The 16,503-nt window shown below is 51.0% G+C and overlaps 1 protein-coding gene across 1 annotated transcript; it reads left to right on the top strand.

Moving 5' to 3' along the window:
• Window positions 1–645: 645 nt before the first annotated feature.
• On the top strand, window positions 646–13,272 carry LOC149522075 (uncharacterized). The gene is made up of 5 exons (XM_089770793.1): window positions 646–1,032; window positions 5,227–5,314; window positions 8,687–8,813; window positions 9,342–9,455; window positions 9,811–13,272. Exons 2-5 carry the CDS (start codon window positions 5,291–5,293, stop codon window positions 11,472–11,474), a joined length of 1,929 nt encoding a protein of 642 aa, XP_089626919.1. The 5' UTR covers window positions 646–1,032; window positions 5,227–5,290; the 3' UTR covers window positions 11,475–13,272.
• Window positions 13,273–16,503: the final 3,231 nt, after the last annotated feature.

Raw genomic sequence — 16,503 nt, 5'->3', positions numbered from 1 at the left:
GAGATACCCCCCAGCCAAGAGGCCTTGCAGGCCAGATTGGCAGGGAGGACACGATCCCAACAGGAAGGGGGCTGGTGCTGGGAACAAGGGTCCTACCACCGTAGAGACTGAGGATGTGGGGCCACCACCGGAGCACGGCTCAGACCTGCAGCTCAGCCAGGGTCTGGCCAGGAGACGCAGGGTATATGAGGGACAGACTGTGATCCGGGTGATGTGTTTTCCTGTCCCCTTTCCCATGTTTTTCCTTTCTTCTTTTTTTTTTTTTTTTTTAAATTACTTGCTGCTTAATACATTATTCTGAACTCTGGGCGGGGAAGCAGCCAGGGGAGAGATTGTCCCACCGTGGGGGCATCCTTGCCCCTATCCTGAGATGTCACTCAGGAATCTGGGGACGAGCCTGGAGGTTGGAGGGAGGGGGGGACACCAGAGTGGAAGGGGAGTCCTTGAGGTCAGGGAGGTCTCTGGTTAAAGGGAGTGGGAACCTTCTGCCATTCAGTTCCCCTAGGAGGGGGGGTAGGTAAGTTAGGAAAGTTCCCCACAACCCTGGGATAGGTTCCCCCTCTTCCCTGTGCACATAGGTAGGGGTTTGTCCTACAGTTAATAAAGTATTTTAGGGAAAAGGGCCCCACTCTGCGGCCACCAAACATCCCCCCAGTCTGGCTGCTCCCGAGGGGTCTGTGAGCGGGGCAGAGCCAGGCCCAGGGGCGCAGCGCAGCGCGGATGGCGGGTGTCTCGCTAGGACCCAGCAGCAGCAGCAGCAGGCGCGGGGGGAGCGATCGCTGGCTCCGGCCCGGCCGCAGGAAGCGACTCGCCGCCGCTGCTCGCGGGGACTCTGGGGCCAGGCTCCGGGCCGGATCCCCGAGCCCCGGCGGGGGCTGCTGCGGGGCCCCGGAGCCCGGGCTGCAGCCGGGAGGGGGAATCTCCGGCCGGGCCAGTCCCGCTGCTCCCTCCCCAGGAGCCTCTCCCCGGGCAGCGCCCCCAGCCCGGCCCGGCCCAGCCCCTGCCCCAGGGCGGGCAGCGCTTGGGGGGCAGGTAAGAGAGACCCCCCGGGAGCGGCGCCCCGGTGCCCCCGGGCTGCAGGGGGAGGGGTTGGCCCCGGGCTGCTCCCGGCGGAGCTGGCTGCGAGTCCCCGCCCGGGCCCGGGGCAGCTGCCGCCCGCCTGGGCGGGGGGGCAGGGTGAGATGGGGCCGGGGCGATGCAGGGCATCAGGAGAGACAATAGGGGCGGATGGGAACGGGGCTGCAATAGAGGGAGGTTATGGGGGGGGGGGGGAGGCTGTGGGAGCCGGGAAGGGGGAGAAACAGGGAGGGGTCTCGGAGGAGAGACAGTGGCACAAGTGCAGCTCCCCCACCCTGTGGGGCAGGAGAGGGGGAGGGGCTGCCGTCAGCGGGCAAGTCTTTTACCCCCCCAAGAGCCAGTGAAGCTTTGGGGGCTGGCGGAGGCATCTGCCCAAAGCCGCCGTTCCCAGCCTCATTGGCCTCCCAGCTGTTGGCTAAAAGAAGTTCAAGATTTGCCCCTCTGGCCTGGCCAGGGGTGGGCTCTGCTGCTGCCTACAGGGGGCTGGAGGGGGCAGGGGATGGGAGTGTGGCGCTGTGGGTATCTTTGGGGCAGTGGCTCTGGACCTTCATCATATGCTGAGGGCGGGGGATGCTGGGAGCTGGGGTGGGGGGGTGGATGCTGCCCAGCCCCACCAGGCAGTGGGTCCAAGTTCCTGCCTGGTCTCATTAAAAGAGGCTACAGCTCCAGGTGCCAGCTCCTGTCTGGCGCTCAGGGTCCATTTCAGTGTGAGGAAACAGCTCTCTCTAGTGTGGAGGCAGGAAAAGGGAATAAGGGACGCAGAGTGAGGACAATGTTTTCTTCCACGCTAGGAATATGCTAGTTCAGTGTTTCTCAACCTTTTTTTAATTAAGTACCCCCTTTAAAAAAAAGTTATAAGTACCCCCACTACCTACAGTTTTCAGACACGCAATTTTTTTTTCTACCATGGTAACACATTTGTTTAAACAACTTAATGGTAGCTGGGCGGGCGATGGCATGTTTGGGTGTTAAAAGTACAAAAATAAGAAAGCGCTGTAAAACTTACAACACAATTTCAGTTGTGTTGACGTACCCTCCCCCAGACTTCTCTCAAGTACCCCTAAGGGTACTCGTACCACTGATTGAGGAACACTGTGCGAGTTGTAGCAATTACTAGGTGATGGATTGTAGAAAACTGGTATTGTAAAGAGCTACCATGTTAAATAGCAATGTCCCACACCTTGGTTCAGGGATGGGGAAGGCCAGATGCGGCCTCCAGCTTGCCTGGATCTGACTCTCCCGAGTCTGAGAAACCCCCCCCCCCCCCCAGCATTGGGGAGCCCATGCTGGTGCACCAACCCTCCCCCCATTTCCCCATGAAGCTGGAGCACACAAAATCTACTCGCTTGGGCCTTCCCAAACTCTAGTGCACAAGGGGAATTCTCCTTCTCAGACAGGGGCCACGTCAGTGAGGGGGTTTTGATTTTTTTGTTTCTCACTTGTGAGCATCTCCCCGACTGCTTTTTCTGTGGGTCAGTGGCCCCCGACCCTAAACCAGTTCCCCCATCCCCACTCTAGCCTGTGTCAAATTGCTTTCTGTAGGGACTGGTGAGAGCACACTGAGCATGCTCACGCCAAGGGCGCACGCTCAGCCACACCTCTTGAAGCCTCTGCCCTTAGGTGGTGTAAGATTCTGCAGGCTTCTGTTTACAGGGTTTAAAAAGGGACAAAGTGTTTGTGTGTGCGGGAGGGGAGGGAGCAAACTGGAGGAGAGGGATGGGCAGGAGTGTGGCTTGTGAAAACGTAAATTGACCAGCGTAGCCGCATGCATCTGCTAGGGTTGCCAGATACTTAAAAAAAATACCGGCGGTGAAAAAATTGGTGGAGCAAAACCAAAAAAAACTGGGGGAACAAAGTTGTTGAGGGAAAAAAACCCACCGCAGCGAGTCCCATGAGAAGTCTCCAGAAGGAAGCGACATGTTCCCTCTGCTTGCATTATTTCAAGGCCCCAGTGATCACAGCCTGCGAGCATAATATCTGCCACCTGCCTCAGCCGGTACTGGGAGGGACCTGACCCAGCCATCCCCTGCCCGCAGCGCAGAGCAGAGCAGCAGACACACCTCCGGCCCAACAGTCAGCTGGCAAACATGGTGTCAATAGCCCAGTGGCTGAGTCTGCAGGCAGTGCAGGGAGCAGGTGGGGGCAGGGTGTGCGGGGTGCACCAGGAAGTGCTGAAGCTGTTCTGTGAGGAGGATCAGCACAAAAGAAAGAGGCACTGTGCCTTTAAATCCCCATACTCACCATTCCCCCCACCACCGCCAGATGCGGTTTGCGGTGGGAGGGAGTTCCAAGCATCCTTGAGTTCAAGAAAAACAGATATTTTACATGTCTGGTATTAGGTTTTTTTTACTGTACAGAGGCCGCAAATACCGGATTGTCCGGGCCAATACCGGATGCCTGGCCACCCTAGCATGTGCACAGTAATAACGATGACCTACGGCAAGTCCCAGCCGCAGAGAAGACAGATTGGTGAATGGCTGTGAGATGTGATGCAGTTAGGGGTGTAAGAGTGTAGTCGATTAAGCAGTAAGCAAAAGCTAATTGCTTAATGCTATAGACTACACACATTCCCTCACATCCCCACCAGTAAACTCTTTAGCAGGCTGGCCAGCAGCCTGGCTCAGTCTTGGCTCATGCCAAGTCCAGGACCTACCCCTGCTGCAGCCAGCTCTGCATTTAAAGTGTATGAGGAGGCAGGCAGCCCGGCTCTCAGTTCTGGCTCGCACTGAATCCAGGAGCTCAGACCTCCCCACCCCCCCATGGGGCTTCCGTCACCCTGCCTTTGTGTCAGTACAGGGTGACAGATAGCCGATCTGCAAGGGGAGCTGTTTTTTAAACTGCCTCCCCTTGAGGACCAGCTCTCTCCTGGCACCCTGTGCTGCTGCCTCTGATACAGTGCGGAGTGGCAGGGAACTCCTTGGGGGTGGGCCCGGAGCGCGCTGGCTGCAGGCCCCGCCCCTGGGGACTCTAGAATAGTCGAGTAACTGATAAGAATTCATGAAGTTAATCGACTATTCAATTAACCAATATTTAACCTCCCAGGGAGCTGGGAGTCCATGTTTCTGAGAGGAGAGGTATAAAGTATGTCGCCGAATTAATCTCATCCGTAGGTGACAGCAGCAAAGAAGAGCTGCAGTGAGTAGTAGGGGTGTTAGCGTGTCCTTGTGTGCATGATTAACTGATAAGCTGGGCCTCATTGCTTAACTAGCACAGTTACACAAACGTCCCCCCTCCCACAACACCCCTGCTGCCTCTCCTCATATGGGACCCGTTCCAAACCCTTAATCATTTTAGTTGAAATAATGCTGTTGCGTAGAGCAGGTGTGAGAAACCTGCTGGCATATATCCAACCTGGGCCTAATCTTCTGAACAGGACTCCTCTTTTTTTTTTTTTCTTTTAAATTACAGACTAACATGGCTTCCTCTCGGAGACTGTTTCACATCCCTAGTGAGTAGGCATCGGGAGGCGTATTCCTTTAAGATTCCAGCCCTGGAAAGCCCTTGCTGAGATGTGTGGCCTATGAGAGGGGAAATAGCAAAGCCCCTCTGAGCAAATAGAAAAGCCCCCCTCCTCTCACCCCGTTTTTGGAAACACTAGTGTCTCGGTTCACTGGTAGAAGCTGTTACCTCCTCTGCCCCTGCCAGTTTCAAGGTGTTACCCTTCAGCCCCTATCCTAATCCTGCTTGTAGCTCCCTCCCCAGCCAGTCAATTTCTGCCCCCTTTGCTCATACCCTGGCCACCCCCTCCTCTTTTTAGCCCCTGTAAAAAGAAGCAGTTCTCAGAATCTTATTGCCAAGTGAGGGCAGGGGGAAGGGCAGCATGCTCAGTGTGTGTGCGCCTACCCTGTGCCCCCGAGCTAACCAATTCCTAGAGAAAGCCGTTTCTCATGCTGCACCTGGAGGAAGCAGGAGGTGTAGAGAAGACGGGGGAACAGGGATGTAGGAGGCAGATGCAGGGGACGGTGGGATGGGGAAGGGACGTACTAAAAGAATGGGGCAGTGTATGGGAATCGTGGAGGTTTATGGGGTCTTTGGGACCAGGGGTGCAAGCGTGTTTGCAGGGGCAGGGCCTGGGGGGTTATCGTGGGGGGGTGACATGCACTCACGCCTCTTATAAAATCTCCCCCGTCGCCCCTCTTGCCCTGACAGGCTGAGGAATCACGTCCACGTTTCGCTCCAGAGCGTCCCGTCGGCCAGGGGCCAGGTCCGGGCCATGGCTGGGATGGAGCCAGCTCAGGTAGGGGAATTTCAGGGAGCCGCTGGGGAGAGAGGGTTGTTGTGCAGGGGAGGGACAGATAAGACACAAGGGGTGAGGCAGGGAGGGGACGGGGGGTGAGAAACCTGCTGGCACACATCCAACCTGGGCCTAATCTTCTGAACAGGCTATTCCCGCATTTCTGAACCAGGAAACACCCCCTGGGCAGAGCTGGGGAAACTGCCCCGAGTCCCCAGGCCGGAGCCTGAGCCCGCCGGCCAGAACCTGCTGGGACATAACAAGAGAAGCTGTCGGGATTCCTATCCCCGTTCCCGGCTCAAATCTCTGCTTCCCGTTTCAGTTACCCCCTGATCTTTAGCTTGTGTATCAATAACATAGATTACTGAAGAATCCCCAGTGTGACAGGTCCCAGTCCCAAGATCAGGCCCAATATTATTCCCATTATTATGCAGTTGGGGTCGCCGATGCGCACAGTTGCAACAACTCACAATGTGGGAACAATTACCTGTTGCCAGTGTAGTGTATTGATACATTTAGCACAGCCAGAATCACACCCTGCCCCCCCAGAGTAGAGACCCACCGGCCCTACCTTGGACTCGCCCTGTCCCGCCACCATCTTCCTCATCGGCATGCCCTTCCCCAGCCTTGGTGTCTTTCTAGCACCTCTCCAGGACTCCATCTTCATCCTCTACTGACCCTAGGCTACGAGGCTGCTTTTATAAAATGTTACTCGCAATGTGCTCTGTAAGCTGAGAGCTTGGGCAGCCCCCCATCCCTCCAGGAGGGAATCCAAATGCCACTTGGCTGATTAGCAGAGCGCCCACAGCCAGCCGCATGTATTTCTACTGGTAGTGCACATTCAGGCATGCCGTGGTGCACATAACAAAACTTATTCTGCACACAGATGAAGACAATAGAGGGAACATTGTTTACACTGGCGCCATCGTGTTTGATGCATATTCAGGAGGAGATCTTTTCCCCTGTTCCTTATTTGTATTTCCTTAGTTTAGTAATGTGTCTGTCTTTTTCCTGTACTACATCAATGATTTCAACTTACTATCAGAGAGGTCCATTGGTTACCATGACCCTATTGTGGTGAGGTATCATGTTGCTTATTTACATAAGAACATAAGAGCGGCCATACCGGGTCAGACCAAAGGTCCATCCAGTCCAGTATCCTGTCTGCCGACAGCGGCCAATGCCAGATGCCCCAGAGGGAGGGAACACAACAGGTAATCCTCACGTGATCCCTCCCCTGTCACCCACCTCCAGAGAAACAGAGGCTAGGGACACCATTCCTACCCATTCTGGCTAATAACCATTGATGGACCTAACCTCTATCTAGCTCATTTTTGAACCCTGTTAACGTCCTAGCCTTCATCACATCCTCTGGCAAGGAGTTCCACAGGTTGACTGTGCACTGAGTGAAGAAAAACTTCCTTTTGTTTGTTTTAAACCTGCTGCCTATTCATTTCATTTGGTGACCCCTAGTTCTTATATTGTGGGAATAAGTCAATAACTTTTCCTTATTCACTTTTCCCACACCAGTCATGATTTTATAGACTTCTATCCTATCCCCCCGTAGTCTCCTCTTTTCTAAACCGAAAAGTCCAAGTCTTTTTAATCTCTCTTCATATGGGACCCGTTCCAAATCCCTCATCATTTTTGTTTCCCTTTTCTGAACCTTTTCCAATGCCAATATATCTTTTTTGAGATGAGGCAACCACATCTGTATGCAGTATTCAAGATGTGGGCATACCATGGTTTTATATAGAGGCAATAAGATATTTTCTGTCTTATTCTCTATCCCTTTTTTAATGATTCCTAACATTCTGTTTGCTTTTTTGACTGCCGCTGCACACGGGAGTGGATGTTTTCAGAGAACTATCCACAATGACTCCAAGATCTCTCTCTTGAGTAGTTGTAGCCAAATTAGTCCCCATCATATTGTATATATAGTTAGGATTATGTTTTCTGATGTGCATTACTTTACATTTATCACATATTTCTGTCCTGACCAGTTATTTTGATTCTTTCCAAGTTGCAAGGTATGTTCTACCTGTAAAGTTTTAAAGGGCAGGATCTTAAGAAAGCCCTGATGCCAACCTGCTTGACCACATCTTCGGTGTTAAAGGTCTTAGTCGTACATGGGCTGTATGCTTTTTAGCTCATCACCAGCTGTGTAGCTGAAAGTTCCTAAAGATACACATGCTAAGTGCCTTAGCTCAACATACAAAATGTGTCCTTCCGTTGTCTCGTGTTACAGCCAAAACAGATGCTAATAGAAACCTGTCAACCTATTCATAAAATAAATAAGCAAACCTGTAAGAAAATAAGAGACCATAAGAAAAGATATATAGTCAGGTGTTCCCACTTCGAGTGCAGAAGTTGGGAGCCCACAAGGCTTCTGTGTAAAAACTCCCCAAGGTCACAAATTCCCTGACCCTAGATTAGTGTCACTGCTACCACCCAAATGCAAAAATTTCTCTGAGAACCCAGGAAAACACATTTGGGAATTTCTTTCTGTGGGATACCCTCAAGCTCTTTAACCCTCCCTCTGGAGAGAGCTTAAAAAAACAACTATAATTTCTTAATAGCTGACCTTGCCATCTTAGGCACGTGCACATCATACCTCCTGCCTTCTAGGACACTGGCATCAGATCAAGGTGATTTTTATTAACAAAACAAAGAAAACATACTTGGTAAACATTACTTGGCTGCTATGAGTTAACAGTGCAACTAAAAAAGAAACATTTAAAACACAGTGAATTGCTTCCCTGGGATTCAGTTTAAATGTTACAGTGAACGGAGGGTGAGGATGAGTATTATGTGGACTCAGCACAGAGAAGTCTAACAAACCCCAAAATAAAGGAAATAACCTGATCGTGCCTAACTAAACATTCCCTTTTCTACTTACATATCTGTGGTTCCAAGGCTTAGTTCTTCCCTAGGCATAGATGTTGCTGACTTCTCCATGCCTGTTTTCCTGCTTAACTCATGTCTGTCTAACTCTGCTCTGGTCACAGAAAGCCTGCTTCGAATTCAAAACCCCACACTCTATTTTTATTGGCTCTCCTGTTTCCCTAGCATTCATGGGGGCTCTCCAGGACCCACTGTCTGTGGTTTGAATCCTTACTGGTAATTTAGTTAACTGAATGGCTGGGATGTCCACTAAATTTGTGGCTGGCAGGTGTGGGGGTAATGACAAGACTCTGCCTTTTTCTGTCTTTTGTGGGGGGGGAACAAGGAATGCTCACTTTCTGCTCACCCCCTGAGGCCACCTGTCTGCGGTGATTTGGATGGGGGTGGGGAGTTATGCTTTTCTGGGATCCCTCCCCCATGAACAGCAGGGGGGGGAAGCAGATGCTGAGTGACGGACTTTTGTTGTTGCAGATGCGGGTGACCTTCGAGGAGGTGGCTGTGTATTTCACTCAGGGGCAGGGAGCGCTGCTGGGCCCCGCTCAGAGAGCCCTCTACAGGGACGTCATGCAGGAGATCTATGAGATGGTGACTTCGCTTGGTAAGGGAGTTCTGGCCCCTTGGTTATCAGAAGTCCTGGGGTCTGTGTGTCTGAATCGGGTGAGACTCTTCCCTGGCTGGTTAGATTGGAGGGGGCGGGTGTCATCAGGGGAGTCAGAAACCTAACAGACATGTCAATTCATCTCTGTTGCTCCACTTCCAAGGGGCCAGAAGCTGGGCATTGCTTTGCCTAAATTATTTCTCCTTCACACACTGTTCACCTGCCATTTTGGGACTCGTTCCAGCCAGTGGGGAGGGCTCTAGGACCCGCTGGCTTGGAAATAGGAAGGAGCTCTCATCACATCTGTGTGTGTGACGACAAGTTCCCTGGAATGCAACTCTCCTAAGACCTCCTAGTGACATCATAACAACCGCACCCTCTCGACCCCCGGTTGTCTCTTGCTCCTGAGGATCTGAATTACCACAGTCCCATGTAGGGTCAGGTAACGCTCAGGGAATGTTCCTCGTGATAAATACTCCACCCAAGCACTAGGCATCCTAACCGTATCTGATTTCACCCCATGCACAGGATTCCCCGTTCCCAAACCTGAGCTGGTCGCCCGGCTGGAACGAGGGGAAGAGCCATGGGTCTCGGATCTCCAGGCCATCGGGGAAAGCGAGAGCCTGCGAGGCACCCGCACAGGTGAGGAAAGAGGGAAACAGGGAGAGAACTATCTGGCGAATGAAGGAAAAAGCTAGGACTCCCAAAATGGGCTGTGAGTGACAGCCCTGTCTCGCCCAGGTCAGGGTTGCAGTCAGCAGGTGTCATAGCATGTTGGGAAAGATCAGCTCTGGCTTCCCACCCATCCTGTGAGCTGTCAGGAATGTCCTCCCTGATTTGCCTTCCCCGGGCGTGTTTGGGTGGCATGTGGAGGCAGAATCCAAAGTCTCCATCTCCCCCAACAGTAACTGTGTGGTGTCTTTCTTCTTTGCTAGTCCCCTTTCTGTCCTTTCTCCCCATCACAGGCAGTGACTCCTGTCTGAATTCTCTCTCTCAGCAGGTGATAGGACAGGGAGAGAGATCAAGGAGAATCAGCAGCAGGAAGGCCCTTGGAAAGTGGAACCGCAGGAGATGTTTTTGAACTTGGAACAGAGAAATCCCTGGGAAGATGGACACAGGTCAGAGCTAGGAAATTATCCCAGAAAGAAACGGGATGAAGCCATTCCATGTGGCGAAGGATGCAAGAATCCCAAAGAAACCACAGTCCAGCAGCCAAGTCACAATGAAGAGAAACTATACAAATGCCTTGACTGTGGGCAAAACTTTCCGGAGAAGTCACACTTTATTACTCATCAGAGGCTGCACACAGAAGGGAGACCCTATCAATGCCTGGAGTGTGCAAAAGAATTTATCAAGAGGTCACAGCTGATGGCACATCAGAGAACTCACACTAGAGAGAAGCCCTACAAATGCTTAGAGTGCGGGAAAAGCTTCAGCAAGAATTCATATCTTCTTATACACCAGAGAGTGCATACAGGAGAGAGGCCCTATAAATGCCTTGAGTGTGGGAAAAGTTTTATACAGAGCTCACACCTTATTGAACACCAGCGGACCCACACAGGAGAAAGACTGCATAAATGCCTTGTGTGTGGGAAAACTTTCAGTCAGCGCTCCTGCCTCACGAAACATGGGATAATTCACACTGGAGAAAGACCCTTTAAATGCCCTGTGTGTGGGAAAAGTTTCAATTTGAAATCAGCCCTTAATACACATCAGAAGACCCACACAGGAGAGAAACCCTATAAATGCTTAGACTGTGGGAAAACTTTCAGGCAGCGCTCAAATCTTACTAAACATGGGAGAATCCACACAGGGGAGAGACCATATAAATGCACAGAGTGTGGGAAAAGTTTTAATGAAAAGTCACAATTGATGGCGCATCAGAGAACCCACACAGGAGAGAAGCCCTATAAATGCTTAGACTGTGGGAAAAATTTTAGTCGCATCTCAAACCTTATTTCTCATCGAAGACTACACACAGGAGTGAAATGCTATAAATGTCGTGAATGTGGGAAAAGTTTTATACAAAGTTCAAACCTCATTGCACATGAGAGAACCCACAGAGAAGAGAGACCCTATAAATGTCTTCAGTGCGGGAAAAGTTTCAGGAAAAATTCGTCCCTTTTTCAACATGGGCGAATCCACACAGGAGAAAGACCCTATCAGTGCCTTGACTGTGGGAAAGGTTTTATCCAACGTTCATCCCTTACTAAACATGGGAGAATCCACACAGGAGAAAAACCTTATAAATGCCCCGAGTGTGAGAAAAGTTTTAGCCAGAGCTCAAATCTTATTGCACATCGGCGAACCCACACAGGAGAAAGACCCTATAAATGCCTGGAGTGTGGAAAAACTTTTAATCAGCGCTCTTGCCTTACTGAACATGAGAGAATCCACACAGGAGAAAGACCCTATAAATGCCTGGAGTGTGGGAAAACTTTTAATCAGCGGTCTTGCCTTATTCAACATGGGAGAATTCACACAGGAGAGAGACCCTTTAAGTGCCCGGAGTGTGGGAAATGTTTCAATATGAAGTCAGCCCTTAACATACATCAGAAAACCCACACAGGAGACAAACCCCATAAATGCTTGGTCTGTGGGAAAACTTTCAATCAGCGCTCCTATCTTACTAAACATGGGAAAATTCACAGAGGAGAATGAGACTTTTATAAATGCCTTGAGTGTGGGGAAGGCTTCAGTGAGCGCTCAGAACTTACCAAACATCACAGAATCCACAAAAGTAAGCCCACCCCTTAGGAATAGCCCGACTGAAGGAAAAGATGAAATCTGACTTCACAAATCAGTGACATCCACAATAGAAGAACCTTGTATGTGGGAAGCTTCATTTGGTGCTTCCAGAGGCTCAGGCAACCGCAAATCTGCACATAGAAGAAACCTCAGAGATTTTTCTCAGTGGAAAATGTTCCAAGTGGAACTCACACCATGCTGAACATCAGAAAAATCTTCCATACAGCAAGAAAATTCTCTCAGGGCCCTGACTAGGGCTGGCCTCAGGAACAAACAGTTTTCCTCATTCCCATACACATCAGGGGCATTTTGCTCACAAGAACGTACTAGATCAGGCCAAAGGTCCATTTAGCTCAGTATCCTGTCTTCTGACAGTGGCCAATGCCAGATATCCCAGAGGGATACACAACAGGGACTCATCAAGTGATCCCTGCCCTGTCACCCATTTCCAGCCTCTGACAAATAGAGGCTAGGGACACCGTTTCTACCTATCCTGGTTAATAAGTATTGATGGACCTATCCTCCATGAATTTATCTAGCTCTTTTTTGAACCCTGTTAAAGTCCTGATCTTCACAACATCCTCTGGCAAGGAGTTCCACAGGTTGACGGTTTGCTCCCAAAGACCCAACTGCCCGTGTGCTGGGGTGAGGATCCAGCAGCAGCCGGTCAGTGACCCTCTGGCTCTGCCTGGTCTCAGCAAATCTCAGGCAGAGGAGGGGAAGCCCCCATCAGCCCCATCTCTCTGCTGCTGCCCTAGCTGCTGGGCTACAGGTTGGGGAAGGGAGAAAGAGAAACTCCTCTAGATGCTCCCTCTGCCTGGCTGAAGTTCCCTTCTCTTCCCCACCAGGATTCCCCCTGCCATGGAGATGAAGAGAAGGACATTTGGGCCAGGCTCCACCTTCACTCTAGTCACCTGTCCCCCCTCCCCATCTTCCACCAGCACCTAGGCTGGGCTCCCCCACTGACCTAGAGCTGTTCCCTGCAGGGGGCTGTCCCTGGAGCTAGTAACTCCTCCTCTCTCTGAATTCCCCAGGGTGCTGTGCTCTGGGGGGAAGAGGGGGGGAAGGGTCAGACATTAAGGGACCAGGCCAACAAGTTAGGGGGAGGACACTGGGGATTGAATAGTGGGGGCTGATGGAGCTGGAAGCTGAGGCTATCGAGTGTTTGGGAATCGGGATAAGGAGTGGAGGAGAGCAGAGGCGTAGAAAGGTGCCTCCTCTCGTCACTCTCCCCCTCTGCCCCTTCTCCCTGCCCCCTCGGCATTCCCACAGCCCCACCTCGAAGGGCTGATCCCCACAGGGCCTTTTCTTGGAAGCTGAGACTTCCCACCTCTCTTCCAACAGCATCTGCCGATGAGAGGGAAGCAGCGTTACCTAGTGGATAGAGCACCGGCCTGGGAGGCAGGAAACCTAAGCTCTGTATTCTCAGCTCTGCCAACAGCTTGTGGGGTGACCTTAGACAAATCTGCCTTTCAGAGAAGGCATCAATTGGGAGGGATAATAGCCTTTGAGCATCTATCTAGGGCAGGAAAAGGGGTTAGGATTAATTAGTCTCTCTCCTCTGTTCCTCCTCCCTTTTCTCTAGTTTTGTTGACCTTTAGCACTTTTTACAACCTCCCCCCCTTAGCAAAGTGATTGTTCCAGTCACTAATCTCTCTGGAGTGAGATTATCTCGTTCCCAGATGTGCTTCCATTACTCCATATGGGTATGTCTACACTACAAAGTTAGTTCGAACTAACGGACGTTAGTTCGAACTAACTTTAATAGGTGGTACACTAGCGCTCCGCTAGTTCGAATTTGAATCGAACTAGCGGAGCGCTTAGTTCGAACTAGGTAAACCTCATTTTACGAGGACTAACGCCTAGTTCGAACTAGCTAGTTCGAACTAAGGGCTGTGTAGCCCTTTAGTTCGAACTAGTGGGAGGCTAGCCCTCCCCAGGTTTCCCTGGTGGCCACTCTGGCCAACACCAGGGAAACTCTATGCCCCCCTCCCGGCCCCGGACCCCTTAAAGGGGCACGGGCTGGCTACGGTGCCCGTGCCAGGTGCAAGCCTGCCAGCACCCAGCTAGCAGACCCTGCACCTGGCACGGCACAGAGCCACCCACCCGATGCCCTCCAGCCCACCCCCTCTTGCCGGGACCAGGCTGGCGGCTCCCGGGAGCTTGCCCTGGACCGCAAGAGGCGGGCACCTTCCTGGGCTAGTGCAGACAACGTGGACCTCGTCCACGATCTCCGCACTAGGCACAGGAAAGTGGCCGTCTAGGGCAGGAGAGCTGCCAGCCTGGCCACCCAGGACCAGGTGTGCATGAAAATCAAGGGGGTCCACTGAGACCCCCGACACTGAGCCCTGAGCTTACAATGGCCGTACTGGGTCAGACCAAAGGTCCATCTAGCCCAGTAGCCTGTCTGCCAACAGCGGCCAACCCTAGGGACCCTGGAGGGGATGGACTGAAGACAATGACCAAGCCATTTGTCTCGTGCCATCCCTCTCCAGCCTTCCACAAACTTTGGGCAGGGACACCACTCCTACCCTCTGGCTAATAGGACTCCATGGACCCAACCTCCATGACTTGATCTCACTTCCCTTTAAACTCTGTTCTAGTTGTAGCCTTCACAGCCTCCTGCAGCAAGGAGTTCCACAGGTTAACTATTTGCTTTGTGAAGAACAACAACTTTCTCTTACTAGTTTCAAGCCTGCTACCCATTCCTTTCCTTTGGTGTCCTCTAGTCCTTCTTTATGGGAACTCAGGAAGAACTTTTCTGAATGCACCCTCTCCACCCAACCCCTGCTTTTAGAGACCTCTATCCTGTCCCCCCTCCGTCTCCTCTTTTCTAAGCTGAACAGTCCCAGTCTCTGTAGCCTTTCTTCATCTGGGACCTGTTCCCAACCCCTGATCATGTTAGTTGCCCTCCCCTCTCCCAGCCTTTCTCTTCCCCTCTCCCACCTCCTTTTCCCAGTCTCCCCCAGTTTTTTTTCAATAAAGACAGAGTCAATGTTGGAAGAAACGTTATCTTTATTTTGTACATCAATAAGAAGGGGGGCTAAGGAAGGGTAAGTGGAAGGAGGTGAGGGAGGAATGGGGTACGAGCCCCCGATGGGGAGGACTGGGCTGGCTCTGCGGGCTTCTGGGGGTGGAAGCTCTCCTGCAGCCCCCCAATTACTCCCTCTCCCCAGATGGCAGCCTGCGGCAAGTGCAGCCGGGCTGATGGCCGAGTGGTGTGATGTGCCCAGTATGGGCACTCAGGGCACTCCAAGCCAGAACTTCTTTGCAAGCGGGGCACCCCTTAGAACTGTGTGTCCGGGGTGGGGGTCGGGACCCTTTAAGCGCAGCCCTCGGCTAGCCTGAGACAGCATCTCCATGCTCTAAGTCCTCCTTTTATGCCCTGCCGGCACTGCTTCCGGCCATCCTTAAGCCCTGTTCAGAGTCCACTCAATGTGGACTTGCTAGTTCGAACTAGCAAAACGCTAGTTCGAACTAGTTTTTAGTTCTAGACGCGTTAGTTCGAACTAGCTTAGTTCGAATTAACTAATTCGAACTAAGTTAGTTCGAACTAGCGCTGTAGTGTAGACGTACCCTTTGATTCTGCAAAGCATTTCATTTTAGTTTCTTCCTTATACACAAGGATTCCATAACCTCTGCAAAAGCTGGAGCAGAGAATATTTTCTTATGTTTAAAATGTATTTATTTTTGGTGCTTTGTTATTTGAGGGGGATGGGATGAATCTGGGGAATCCTTGCCTCCCTCTTGCAATCTCACACATCTTTGATGAACAGCCTCTGTGTAAACCATAGAGAATTTATCCTCCCCCCCCCCAGTTATGCCCCTCCACTTTCATGTGTGTCATTTCCCACAGTGGCTTTTGCTCACCCTCCTTAGAAATCGGGCTTTGATTTCTTTCATTCTGTCAGGTCCCCGAGGGTTGGAGAAGAAAATGTCATGTTCCCGACGGGAGAATTCAAAGGAATCCCAAAGCATAATTTGAGGTCAAATCCCAACCTCTGTCTATTGGCAAAGTGGCATCTGCAGTTTTCCCATCCAGCCATAAACGAAACAAGCCCAATTCTTTCAGTCTTCCTTCATAGGTCAAAACATCTACATGTTTTGTTAGTCTCTAAGGTGCTGCAAGACTAATTGTAGATAGGAAGGTTTTGGTTAACTTCTGTTTTTATTCCTTAGTTTCAGAGGGGTAGCCAAGTTAGTCTATAACTGGAAAAATTTAAAAAACAACAATTAGTCTTGCAGCACCTTAGAGACTAACAAAACATGTAGATGTTTTGACCTATGAAGGAAGACTGAAAGAATTGGGCTTGTTTAGTTTGGAAAGGAGAAAACGGAGTTTTCAGGTATCTAAAAGGGTGTCCACAAGGAGGAGGGAGAAAAATTGTTCTCCTTAGCCTCTGAGGATAGAACAAGGAGCAATGGGTTTAAATTGTAGCAATGGAGGTTTAGGTTGGACATTAGGAAAAACTTCCTACCTGTCAGGGTGGTTAAACACTGGAATAAGTTGCCTAGGGAGGTTGTGGAATCTCTATCACTGGAGATATTTAAGAGCAGGTTAGATAAACATCTATCAGGGATCGTCCAGATAGTACTGGGTCCTGTGATGAGGGCAGGGGACAGGACTCGATGACCTCTCAAGGTCCCTTCCAGTTCTAGTGTTCTGTGATTCTGTGTTATCATGAGCTTTCGTGGGCACAAAGCCACTTTTCATCTGAAGAAGTGGGCTGTGCCCACAACGGCTCATGATACCATCTACATGTTTTGTTACTATTTAAGGTGCTGCCAGACTGTTTGTTGGGTATTTTTGTTTTTATGATGATGTTGCTTAGACTTTTGTCAGTAACACAGCCAAAAGCAGCTTTAGCCTGTTCTGAAGAAAATGGGTAAATTTGTTCTCCAGATTTTGAGTCTTTAGGGTCTCTGAGATATCTCTGATGCA

This window comes from Pelodiscus sinensis, chromosome 19 (genome assembly GCF_052426305.1).
Source record: "Pelodiscus sinensis isolate ZL-2025 chromosome 19, ASM5242630v1, whole genome shotgun sequence".
In the NCBI taxonomy this organism is placed as follows: Eukaryota; Metazoa; Chordata; order Testudines; family Trionychidae; genus Pelodiscus; species Pelodiscus sinensis.
Note: the sequence above shows the minus strand (reverse complement) of the source record. Positions and strands in the feature narration are given on the sequence as shown.

Excerpts from the sequence above, each read along its gene's own strand:
- LOC149522075 (XM_089770793.1), top strand. The coding sequence starts at position 5,291 with ATGGCTGGGATGGAGCCAGCTCAG. Across the intron at positions 5,315-8,686 it reads CTGGGATGGAGCCAGCTCAG|ATGCGGGTGACCTTCGAGGA; the intron begins GTAGGGGAATTT and ends TTGTTGTTGCAG. Across the intron at positions 8,814-9,341 it reads TGAGATGGTGACTTCGCTTG|GATTCCCCGTTCCCAAACCT; the intron begins GTAAGGGAGTTC and ends CCCCATGCACAG.